Source organism: Chlamydotis macqueenii, chromosome 3 (assembly GCF_036417535.1).
Source record: "Chlamydotis macqueenii isolate bChlMac1 chromosome 3, bChlMac1.mat, whole genome shotgun sequence".
NCBI lineage: Eukaryota > Metazoa > Chordata > Aves > Otidiformes > Otididae > Chlamydotis > Chlamydotis macqueenii.
The window spans coordinates 105,074,768-105,087,381 of NC_141558.1; the positions used below are offsets into that span (position 1 = coordinate 105,074,768).

The window sequence follows — 12,614 nt, forward strand, 5'->3', positions numbered from 1 at the left end:
TGTTCCTGTAACTTCTGATGGCAAGTAGAACTAGCTGAAAGAGGAGAGCAACCAGAAATAAACAGTCTTGTTGCCCTTAAGGTGTGCCTTCCTCAAGTCTCTCGCCTGGAGAATTGTCTGGAGCAGAATATTTCCCATCTCAAATACTGCTTATTTTTTTTTGCAGTGGTAGTTTTACAGTAATTTTTTCCTACTGAGCAGATGTTGGAAATACTATCAAGTAATCCAGAGACATGAAATTTTGGAGAAGTAACGCAAACCAGGTATCCGGTATAATGTGTCTTATCACAGTAACCAACTGTGTGGTATAAGCTTTACAAAGTCTCTGTCAGCTTAGATAGCAAAAAGAGACAAGAGTGCAGGGGAAGTAGATCTTGGTGATATAAAATAACCAAGAGAGAAATGGTTAGGGAATTAGGGAGAGGGGAGCATGTAACACAAACCATGAGATAGATCATGGTGCAAGCATAGTAATGAATTGTAGTTTGACAGAGGAAAACCTTCTGGGTTGAGCTCTGGCTTTTTGAGTCATTTTTTCCCCTACTTTGAGCATCGAGTGACGTGACTTTTGCAGCTGTTCCTGAGCCAGTGTAGCTGCTCTTCTGCTGCCTTTCCCCAGCTCTCTGGTGTTCTGCTGCATAGGGAGAATCCATCAGTAGAGAACAGTTTGTTTACTGGTTAGTAATTATTCAGTTGTCTCTCTAGACTGTTTGTTTCTGAAGCGAAATCAAAGTGACTGTTTCTAAGAAAGGGTAGTGATTAGCTTTGACAGGATTTCTGCTTCTGAAAGGATTTCCAGTAGCAATCCTCTGTCATGTATGCTTACACACACAACTGAACCCAAAAACCAGAACAGGAGCACTAGAGGTAGTCTCAAATTGCAACTGATCTCTAACTTTTTGCTGTTTTAGCATTCAGCTGAGTTCTGATGCCTATGCTTCCTCCTGTAAAAGGGAAATATTCCTCCCCTTACGCAACTGTCAGACAGGAGATGCTCCTCCGAGACTTTTGCAGTGATCTCACTTTTCAGATTATTTATAATTCATAGATGATGTCATGCATTGCAACTCATTTTTTTCGATGATAGCAATTTGTCAGCGAGGACCTTGATGCACACTTGCACTGAGGAGTCTGATGTTACAGAAAACCTTTCTTGTAAGTGAGACATGGGCATGCTCGCGCAGTGCATCCTCTCTCCTTGTATTGAGTGAATATTCATAGTGCTGCGTACCCTGAAGTTGCTCTTGAGTGTCTGGAGTTTGAACTGCAATTAAAAATCTTTCTCAAGACCTCTGCAGTAATATGGTAGGTACCATTTAATAGTAAAAGTAGCTTATGAGACCAAACATGTTAGACTTGTCCCATTGATGTTTGTTTGAAGAAATGCAGAGGAAGTTTTCATTGCCCAAAAGGAGCAAAAGGTGACCCGAGTTTAACTGCTCTTAACAACAACAGTGCAGCACCCAACTTCTTAATGGTTTTGGCATCTCAGTTTGAAGCAAGAATCTTATGGCCTGTTAAGGCTGACGGTTCCTCTGTGCTCAGTGATAATACAGGCAAAACAAACACAAGCTGGTCTGTTGCTGGCAAGCAAAGAAAGAGGAATTTCTTTCTTATTTTGAAGACGTAGATGGTTACTATTGCATGATGCAGGTAAATAGTGCAAGACGCTGCAGATACATGTATTTACAAGTGCTAATAGAATATTTGAGTGTTCTGCTGATTTAAGTAATAAGCCATGTAATATGCAGCAGATGTTTTCTGTGTCTTGTGTCAGGCTAGAGGCATTGAATGTTTAGGATGCATAGAAAAAATAATGCTATAATGCTTTTTTTTTTTTTTTTGTTCTTTATCCCTCCAGCACCTTTCCCTGTGACTATTTTCTGATATAAAAAGCAGACATTATACCAGTTGCTACCCATGAAGAAGAGATGCAAATTTGACACTCTGACAGTGTTTCCACCATAACCTCATTTGTTGGGGTTTATGTAACTAAGTACTAAAACTTGTCCAAAGCTATATTGTTATATGCTATGCACTGCACAGTTTCACAGTTTGAAGCTAATTAAAGTTAGCATTAAGGACACAAATTTTCTTTGCTTCTTCAAAGGAGGTAAAACTGATGAAAACTGTGGAAGAAATGTAACTTCTGTTCTGTAGGTACCTCTGCAAAACAGTTTCATCTGAAATTGAAAGGTCCTTATTTTGATGATGTATTACCTTATCTTGAAGGTTGATTTTTAAAGACTATAATCTCTTTAAATGCCTTTGAAATAGACTCACTGCAGTGCTTTATGTGTCATTGTACAGTGATGTTTTCCTATGGGGTTGTTTGGGGTTTTTTTTTTTGGCAGATAATTTAAAATGGCATTGTATCTTTGCTGATTTCTTAGTGTCAGTTCCCTTTGTCTGGACACCAGTTCTTGTCCATGTTAGAATAAAGGTTCTGGTTTGTCCTTAAGTTTCATATAAGCTGTTGTCCTGTTTCTGACAGGAGCCAGTAGCAGAGGTTGGGGAGACAGGCAAAAGAAAATGGAGCAAGTAGAGAGGACTACTTCTCTTCTCACTTCCTGTCAATCAGAGATGTACATTGAATGTGCATGATACTTCCATTGGATTACAGAATCCTCAGAGACTGTCTTCAAGAATTTGAAGCTGGATTCTTCATGAAAATCTGTAATGTGTTTTTCCCACAGTTGCATATATAATGGAGTTTATTCTAATTCCATATACTTAGAGAATGGAGAATTGTCTTTTAAAATACTAACAATTCATTTTTGTGCTAATTCTACAGAGACTACAAAATCACTTTTGTTTTCTTCTATGTAAGAAGATGCCTTCAGTTTGTATATGCTGCCAATATTCAACATTAAACAAATCCTTTGCACCAACAGGAATTATAGAAGTTTTTCACATATTTCACATAAAATAGCAGAAGGTCTCTCGTTATTTCTTTTGGCATACATATATAAAGCATCATGGTTGGTGAACTTTTTTTTATTTTAAAACAACATTTTAATTTAAAAAAATATTCAGTGCAGTTCACATATATTAAAAGTTTGCTACTCTTGCATTGTTGTAATAAATAAAGAAAATTGTGGTAACAATGGAAGCCAACAAATTTTCCTAAAAAGAAGAGGTTGCTTTTGAAGATGGAGGAACGAGGAGACTATTGGGGTGTCCTGCATATACTGCTTCCATTTGGTTGTTATCTATTTTGGGGTTTTTTTTTAAGTGTAGTCCAGAGTTTTTAGAGCACACGTTACTGTTGAAAGTCTAATAGTTATTAGAAGGTCGAGCTTTTTAAAGCCTTTGAGTATCATGTCAGATTTTCAAATCACTTCTGCCATCTAGACACTTGTACAGGAGAAGCCCTTATTAAAGTAGGCTCCATGTCCTGCTCAAGTGATTGAGACAGGAGAGGTGGTATAAATTGATTTTGCTCTAGATCTGGTTCTGTTCTTTCCATTAGCTGTAATATATGGATTACAAAATAATTGTGAAGTGATTGCTACATCACAACCTGTCATCTTTATAGTCTGCTAGTATTAGTCAATGACAAAACAATACCCAAATGTCTGAAAGGAATTACTGGAAATGCATTATTTGTTAAACTGTTCATTTTTAAGTTGTTGGGTACTTGTGGGAATGTATCTCATCAGTAGCATTTCTAAAATCAGTAATGAAGTCAAGAATAAAATGGGAAGCTTCAAATTGCTGTTCAGTTGTCCTTACCGATGGGTTGGTGCTTAGGTGTGCATTTCCTGAGGTAAGGAGCCCATCAGTACTATGTAACGTTCATCGGTGATGCAGAGCCATTGCTGCCTGTCTGGCCTTAAATGTGTTTGCAGAGTGGTAACTGTAGGACTCCAGTGGCTTCATTGAGCATATTACTTTTTTATAATTAAGTGGGGCACGTTGAACTGTTTTACAGTTGCATGTACGTGTGTTTGTGTCTTACCAAAAAAAAAAAAAAATATATATATCTATTTCTGTGGACTGCATAGATGATATGTAGATGGCATTGTCTTCTCCAGTTTGTTTTGAACCTTGGTCTACTGTTCAAAGGTATTTCACTTTTGAAGTTCAGATCTAAAATGGAATGTTTGATCGTCTGTAATTGTTAAACACAAGCATGTCTGTTAACATCGCAACTTCCTGGTTAATCCTTTCAGTATGAACTGTGCAATCTTCTTCAGCAGGAAAAATCCAAGCCAGAAGTTGCATGTTCATTTCTCTTTCTCACCTACAAACCTAGTTATGACTTTCCTCAGAGTAGTTTGGTTTGGTTTTTTTTTGTAAAAAAAAAAAAAAGTCTAGTATTTTGAGGTCATTGATAAGGATGATTGTCATGTTTCCACAGCAAAGGTTGGTGGGATTAATTTTCCTTCATTAAAAGCACATTGTAGTCCTTTGATATATAACTGAATGTGTATTTACCAGCAGTTTGGCATTTGCAAATTGGTTCCACTGCTAGCAGGATGATTATTGCTGTTGTGTAAAAGTAAATACTTTTTTTTCCATCAGCCAAAGAGTGGAGAACTTTAAAAGCTTGTCTCTCTGTCAGACTCTGCACTCTGACTCACACATTTTTGCGGTCTCTGGGGTGCAACCTGTGTGAATTCTTTTATTAAATCCTCTTTAGGTATGTTAAACAGATTTTTTTTTCTTTTTTTTTTTTTTTCCCTAAAAGCACTGTTAAAAACATTAGTTTTTTTCCCTGTATATAGCAATGTAAAACAAGCGTGTTTTAATCTACTTCTTTTGTGTAGTTTCATTCAAGCCATCAAATTTAATGATTCTCATGCCCTGTTTTAGCTGTGAGATTGTAACAGCTTTATACAAAATTATACTCAGCTTGGTAACTGGCTGGATGAGCAAAAGAAGCATTGTATTCTAGCAGGTTTCTTTGTTTATATGATACCTTTATTTATTTTTTCTCATTAAAAAAGTAGAGCACATAAAACCAAAATAAAACCAGATTACTGTTCTTTAACAGTCCTGGTCAGTATTGTCATTGTTAAGAGAGAAAGCTTTGCCGCAGAAAGGAGAGCCCTCTCTTGGTACAGCGAAATGCAAAGTGAAAGTTGAATACTCAAAAAATGGCTTTGTTGAAGAACGGAAGACCCAACAAAGCAAGTTCAGTGGATATATGCTACGCGTGTAGCAAACCATCACAACAGGGTTCCACTAACATTTTTGGAGAAATCCAGAATGGCTATAATTCTGAGGATTTCAGTAGTTCATTCAGTGGGGAACTTGTGGTAATGCACCGAGATCTGTGTTTTCTGATTACTTTTGTGTAAAGAACAATAGTCATATATTTTTAGAAAACTGTTTTGAAGATAATGTCTTTGACAGTAACTCAGGGATGCACAGTGTCCGCTTGGGTTTTTTAGCATAGCTCAAAATCATATTAAAAAAAAAAAAAGCTGCAAACATTCCACACTTTCCAGTGCTGAAGAGTACCCTCTATCAAGCCCTCCAAACTTCTCAGGGCAGCCAGGGCTTGGTTATCATTGACCTAGAAACACAAATAAGAGTCTCCTTTCAGTTGGCTAGGAAATACGAAATCCAGTTACATAAGATTATTTGTGCTGGAAGACATATTAATGAGCCTCATTATGCCTCATTTTTTTGTAACCTTTGCTCAATTAAGCAGTGTCTCCCTTCATCCCTAGCTGGACTTAGATCCTGTAGTATCTCTAGGGAATGCAGGACTTGTAGCGATTCTTCCTTCAGAAAAGACTAGAAACATTCTTTCCTGGCAAGTCGTTAACTGTGTGAAAAACAATTTTTATTTTAATTTTTAAAAAAAAGTGTAGCCTTGTACTCTTTAATTCAAGAATAGTTTTTTAATGTGTTTTTTAATGCAATCTGTATGAAAATTAAGCTTATCTCTGCCATTATGATGTAGTATTGGATTCTTTTCTAGTGCACAAAGGAGTCCTTTCAAAGTGTCTGCAAGGTTATTGTAAGTGAAAACTTTCCAAACAAGCTTCAAAACATCTTTTTTTTCTGATTTTTAAAATGCTATTAAAAAAAAATACCCTTGCCGTTTTTGAACTACTTTAACAAATTCAGAAGGAAGCCAGTAACTCTTTCTTAATTAAAGCATCACCACGTAAATACATAGGTGCAGTTTCAGATTGTCAGTTTATTAGTTTTTACAATGTTAGTAACAACTTCGTACGTCGTGTCTCTAAGTCTGAACAGTAGCTGATAAAGCATAGTTTCCACCTTCTATCTCTTTGGCTGTACTACTCTGACACACTTTAAGAATTACAGATGCACATTTCATGTGAAGCATGAAATCTATTAGTGCATACGCAGAGGTGGATGATATTTTTTGTCTCTCTGTATCTCCAGGTATTACTGGTCGTATATTAGGCACCATTTTTCTCCTTTATTATTTCTCTTGCCACATAGATTGAGTCTGAAGTAATAAAAGGTAAATGCATGGTGAGATGCACCATCTCAAATTAAACATTGGTCTTTATTTGAATGTGTTCTGTATCAGCTGGGGTAGATATGTTATAAAACTGACACTCACATAGAGATGAGTCCAGAGACCAAAATACTTACTTTTGAAGTTTTAAGTATACGTGTTATAGTAAATAGTGTCTGTCATGAAGGAGTAGCTTTTAAACATGCTACACTTTCTAGCTGATTCTTTAATGATGTGGAGAGCTGGCAGAGACTTGGTCACAACCTTGGTCTCTGTATGATTGTTATAAACAATTCCTCTTTCCATTCTTCAAGTATTCTCAATCATCCTGCTTATTCTCCTCATTCTATTTTATGCCACAGATGATTTTTTTTCCATTTCATTTTAGTGTATAAAAGTAACAGGAGTTTTTCAAGCACCGAGTACAAAATAAAGATGACGAAGTAATTAAATGCTACAGGAGCTGCTGATTGGCACATAAAGTTGCAATGTGATAAACTGATATGAGTTACAATAATATGCATCTTTACTTCCTTGAAAGAGTGCATAATGAGACCTGATTTAAATATGGTCTGTTCTTAAGAACATCCCATGTGTTTTCTTTGAAATTAGATTTGCCTTCATCTGTTGGAACTATTAAGCTGATCTGCTCCTTGAATTCTCCTATACAAGCCTGTACCATTCAAAAGAGGAAAAAAAAGACTGTAAATCAACAGTGCATAATTTTGGAAGCCCACTTCCTATGCTTGAAAAATAATTTTAAGATGCAATTGAAGGACATAGGTACTTACAGGGTATACTAAACAGTATAAAAATTCATAAATAGCAAAAGTCTTTCTAGCTTTATAATTTTTCAAGAGTGGAAAAGGCTTTAGCTACGATGCATTCCCAACAGAAATTTTCTAAGGCCTTGGTTTAGGCAAATTCCTTGTCTATAAATTCAGACAGTAAGTTAAAAAATGTTGGCTTGTCAGAAGAGTTAGTTTTTGTATTAGAAATCATAAGCATCTCTAATGAAGAGAGGGCAAATGGGTTAGCTTATCTTAGTGTAACAGAGAAATGGTATATAATTTTCAAAGTTATGTTGGGAAAAACGTATGTTTAACAGTTACTGAAAAAGGAACAAATCAAAATGGAGAGTAAATCATTGGCCAGTGGTTGTAAATCAGAGAGCTAACACTTCCTTGTTCTCTTCCCTGAGAGGAGGACTGTGCCAGTGCCGTCCTGGATTACTCTAACGTAGTCGAGTAACTTGAAGGATATCCCTCATACCTACAAAATGAATGCCACGAATGCTGTTCTTAGTTGTTGTTTTGTGTGATGCTGCATAAAACATTTCAAGAATATGTTTTTGTGAGCCCCTGTCCATCTGCCAGTGGAAGATTTCTTTCCAGTCTCAAAGGAGAATTTTTTAAAATTATTCTTGGCTAGTATTATTTAAGGTCAGCTGTGAAAACTGGTTGTGTTGACACTGCATCAGGACACCAGATTTCACATTTCCAGGGTTTTTTTCCCCTTCTTTTATAAGAATCAAGAATGTCTAAAACGAGTAGTAATTTCTCCAAGAATATTTTAAAATCCCTATCCTGGTTTATGTAGGAAATAAGAATGAATTTGCAAATGCAATAAAACTGTTGGAAGCGTAAACGTTGGATTTGGTAGTCTGTCACCTGTCAGATTACAGAGGAAAGTGGAGCTTGAATTTTAAACCATTAACTAAAGTATACAGTAATTGCACAATTTAGAATTGTAGTATGTAATATAGTGGTATGAATTACTACCAAAGTTGCATACAGCCCCTTTTTGTATGACCAATATAGCTTTAAAATGTGGTTATACTCTTATAAATATAAAGGAGCATCATGTGGGGAAAAAATCATTGGGCTATCTGTGCTCAGCATTCACATTTTGATTTTACATTCAAATGTACATACCCAATGGGACTCAAAAAATGCTTACATCCATGTCTTTACCTTATTAATGGACAGTTTCAGTGACAAGCTTTGAGATGCCTCTCAAGTCTTTTGCCATGCCTTCACTTATTATTTATTTAATCTGTATCAAAACTCTAGTATTAATTTTCTACTAATTTTCTCTCTCAGACGTGTACCTAGCTATAGGGAAAGAATTCTCTCTCTCTCTACCAAGATCTGTGTTACGCTCAGAGCTGTACGAATGCTTTAACTGTTTTAGTCCTGCATGACAAACAAGGAGTGAAGTGACACAGTAATATACTTCTCTGCTGAAAGAGTTGTGTCCATTTTGAGTAGCCACTGGGGAGTATCTTTTGCAAAACTAAATAAAACACCAAAATACATGATTGCACTTCTTATTATATAAAATCTTTAATACAATAATCAAATTCAATACTGCAGGTTTTATTTTCCTTGCTGGGCTTTTTATGGCTTGCTTTTACTCTGTAGTGTTCTTGTAGGTGTGATTTTTTTTATTTTTTTTTTCCCATGAAATCTTTCTTCAGTCCACTCAAGACAGATGATATTTGACCTTGAGATTAGATTTATAAGTGGGTGTCTTTTTTTATTCTGTTGCAGAGAGGTTTGTCTGGAAGGACAAGAGGGTATTATTATTTATATATTTGGTTATTCTTGCGTCATGTACTCTTATTGCTGTTCTTACTGGCAGAAAAAGAGACAGGGAATTATATTGAGTATTACTAAGAAACAAGGGATAAAGTTATGCAAGTCTGAGGGGCTGTTCCAAAAATTATTTTTGCATCGGTGGCATAAGAAAAAAAAAAAAAAAAAAGAAGTTTAAACCATAATGTAAGAAGCCTGTGGTGTGCTCAAGATACTCGTCTTCACTGCTAAGTTGTTCCAATGTTATTATTTCACGTGCAAGGTTTCTTTCATGCCAAATGATTTCTTTGTCAAGATATATTAATAAGGAATGCCATGGATGACTTGGAGTTGATGGACCAAAATCTTAAAATCTTTGTGTTGTCAACCTCAATTTGAACAGCTTCGGTGGCAGGGGTGGTGGAGGAGGATAGAGAATTAAATCCAAGGTCTCTTAAGTCAAACTTGATTGAAGTTTTATTGAGGGTGATAATGAGAAATTGATGAACACAATATGTGAAGGTAAACAGGAGAGACACAGCAAAAGAGATCCATCTAGATTATTTCTAACTGCTGAAATCTCTTACTAGACTCAAAATCTGTCATAGCCTCCTTTTTCTTATATGCTTTGGAAATATTTTTGGAAATTGCATGGAGGGAAAAAAAGTAATTCTAGAAAGATTACCTACTTCACACTGAAGTAGTCACCCCACTGTTTCTGACAAAATCTTTTAAATTAAAAGTTAAGATTGTATTCTAATGATGCATCCACTCAGGCTGTAATAACCAAAAGTTTTTTAAATGGGTAATTTTTGAGCCTGAATTGCACAGTAGTGATAATGACTTCCTGTCTTCCTTTTTTTCCCAAAACAAATTCCTGTATAGAGAGTGTTTTCAGGATTTGCAGAATATGGATGGTTTTGAAGAGTGTTATTCTAATGTATGTTATGTAAAATTAAATTATTGATACATACTGTGCTGATTTGAAGGGATTCTTCAGGAATGTTGCTTTTAAAATACTTTAGTTTTTGTAGAAAAAAAAAAATTAACAAATTAGGACTTGGTTCTTAAATTACAATTTTTATTTCTTATTAAACATAGTATATGCTGAATCCTACAAATCATAGTGTTTATTCTTATTGTTATTATTGCTGTACAAAAGGATGTAGAAGTAACAGTGTTCTGAAGAGGTTTTTTTGTATAAAGACAATGGTTACGCAAGTTCCTAAATGTAATGGAGGTTAGCCTATTTTCAGTGATTATTTTTGTTGGGTTTGGGGTTTTTTTTGCTTAATTTGGAGCAGCACTAGAGAGTGAGAAGGAATTGAAGGATTTGGGAAGATGATGAGGATAAAGGAATAAAGTGGGAGAGAAGGGGGGGGAAATAGCATCTTACCTCCTGCTAACCTAAAGTCAAGAGGTAGGTGTTTTTTCTGTTTGTGGCATCAAGGGACTGACTGATGAGATGGATAAGGTAGCATTTGTGAGACTTTTATGGTAACCATTTTTCACGATTTTCTGTAGTGGAAAGCACTTGTTTTGTTATGTCATGTTGTGAGCACTGACTAACTGCTTTTCTTGAGCTGCAGTGGAGCCTGAGCAGATTGCATCAGCAAAATAAGCCTTGATTTTGTAATTAGAGTTAAAAAATATATTGGAATAATCAAGCACAGCATTTTAATAATCTTTAAAGTATCTTATTTTGTGTTTCTCTTGTTGGAAAGTAATAAAAATAAAACAGGCAAAGCATTTTCCTTCTAGGTGGGGCAGATTTACACTTAGAAAATTGAGTGGAAGAAAATGCTTTATAGGAAACATTACATCTGAATGCTTATGAATGCTTTTTTTCAAAAAGAGTAGTTATACTTAACCCTCTAAAAAAAGGTCATAATTACTGGAGAACAAAATACCCTGAAATTCATTTCTTTTAGCATTAAAACGTCTTAAAGAAAAAATGACCTTTTTTTCTGTGTATAAGGCTTAATTGTTCCTGCATAACAAGGCTCAAAATATTTTTGGCTAATTTGAAGGATGTTATTTTAGAATGTATTCTCATCATGAAAGTTCTAGTTACATATCTTTTAAGTTTTAAAAATATCAATAAATAGGAGACAAAAATAACAGTTGTGAAATTATCTTCTGAAGTTTTAGTAGATGCAATTTTCTGTTATTCCAGCTACCAAAGAAGAAAAAATAGTCTATTGTAGTAATCTACTATATATTAGCAATCCTGTTAATAGCAATAAACCCTTTAATTTTTCTTTCATTTTTTTTTAGAAGTTTAATGTAGTAGTTTCAGTTTCTGTTAGGTGAGTGTTTTGAAAACATATAATCATAATCTTTTTTGTGTTCAATTCTTCAAGTCACTTCTATAAAAATTACCCTTCTAGCCTTAATTAATCTCTTGCCATTTCTGTTTTGTAAAATTTACATTTTATCTTGCAGTCTGAATGACATGTCATTTATTCACTCGCTAGACAGGTCTGGTCAGAGAGGTGAAAACAGAAAATGACATAGTGTCTGTTGCTCACAAGATCAAGTTACAAATGGCATTCTTCTTTCCCTTCCCAAAAGGCACTGAGGCGTGAACTGAAGGATAAAGAGCAAGCCATTCTTAATGCTGTGGACCAGGCACGAGTTTTCCTTGCTGACCAACCCATTGAGGGGCCTGAGGAACCAAGAAGGAGCTTGCATTCAAAAACAGGTCAGAAAATACTCTCTTTGGGGAATGGTTAAAAGGAAAGAAAAAGGACTTGCATGTCTCTAGTATGTATTTTGTATCTCGATTACTTGGTTAGACTTCACAATTTTCCAAACTACATCCTGATTGCTTCTATTTCAATGATTTAGTCTCAAAGTATTACTACTCTGCTTTGTAAGTACTAACGTTTTAATGGGAGAAGTACGAAAAAAAAAAAATCTATTTCCTGTTCCAGTTTTTTATTCAAAACACTCTTAAGTCATCAATTCTGTTCTTTTCTCTTTTCTTAACACAACAACATATGCATCTTAAATGTAGTCAGAATAGTAGTTCAAGTATTTGGTGGTGTACCCCATTAAAACTAAAAGGAATCAGCTTTAGGAAGGCAATCAGTACAGAATCTTAAAGATTTGAATGTTAGATGAATTATTACTAAGGAATAAACCACAACTATCCTAGAAATTATATTTGCATAGTATTTTTGAGATATTTGTCTCTATCAGAAACCAACAAGGAACCCTCAACCCTATCCCCCATAATCGCAAACAGAAAAATATACCAAATAGCTGTGTAACTGAGTCCTAGAATTATGTTTCTTCTATAAGCTACAATGTTATAAAATCTTACTTTTAATTACCTAAGAATTGTTCTTGGAAAAGGTAGTAATCTGCTTTTACAGAAGTATCAGTTGCTGTAAGATGTGAATAATTTACTGTTCTGTATAATTTACAAAGTTACAGTATAGATGTTTGTGTCGGGAGTTAGTCTTCTTCCCATACATCTCCATAGCAAACTTCTTAAGTTTGTTCAATGGAAACAACTAATCTTTCCTGCATCCATATTTTGCAAAATTTGCAAATTTTTATACAATTTCCTATTCCCTGATTCA

General features: G+C 35.1%; 1 protein-coding gene across 1 annotated transcript in view; it reads left to right on the top strand.

Moving 5' to 3' along the window:
* The window catches only part of UTRN (utrophin), a 356,589-nt gene that overhangs the window by 239,470 nt on the left and 104,505 nt on the right, over window positions 1-12,614 (top strand). The window contains exon 54 of the mRNA XM_086743718.1: window positions 11,599-11,728. Coding sequence (XP_086599844.1) covers window positions 11,599-11,728 — 130 coding nt within the window. The remainder of the gene's footprint in view (window positions 1-11,598; window positions 11,729-12,614) is intronic.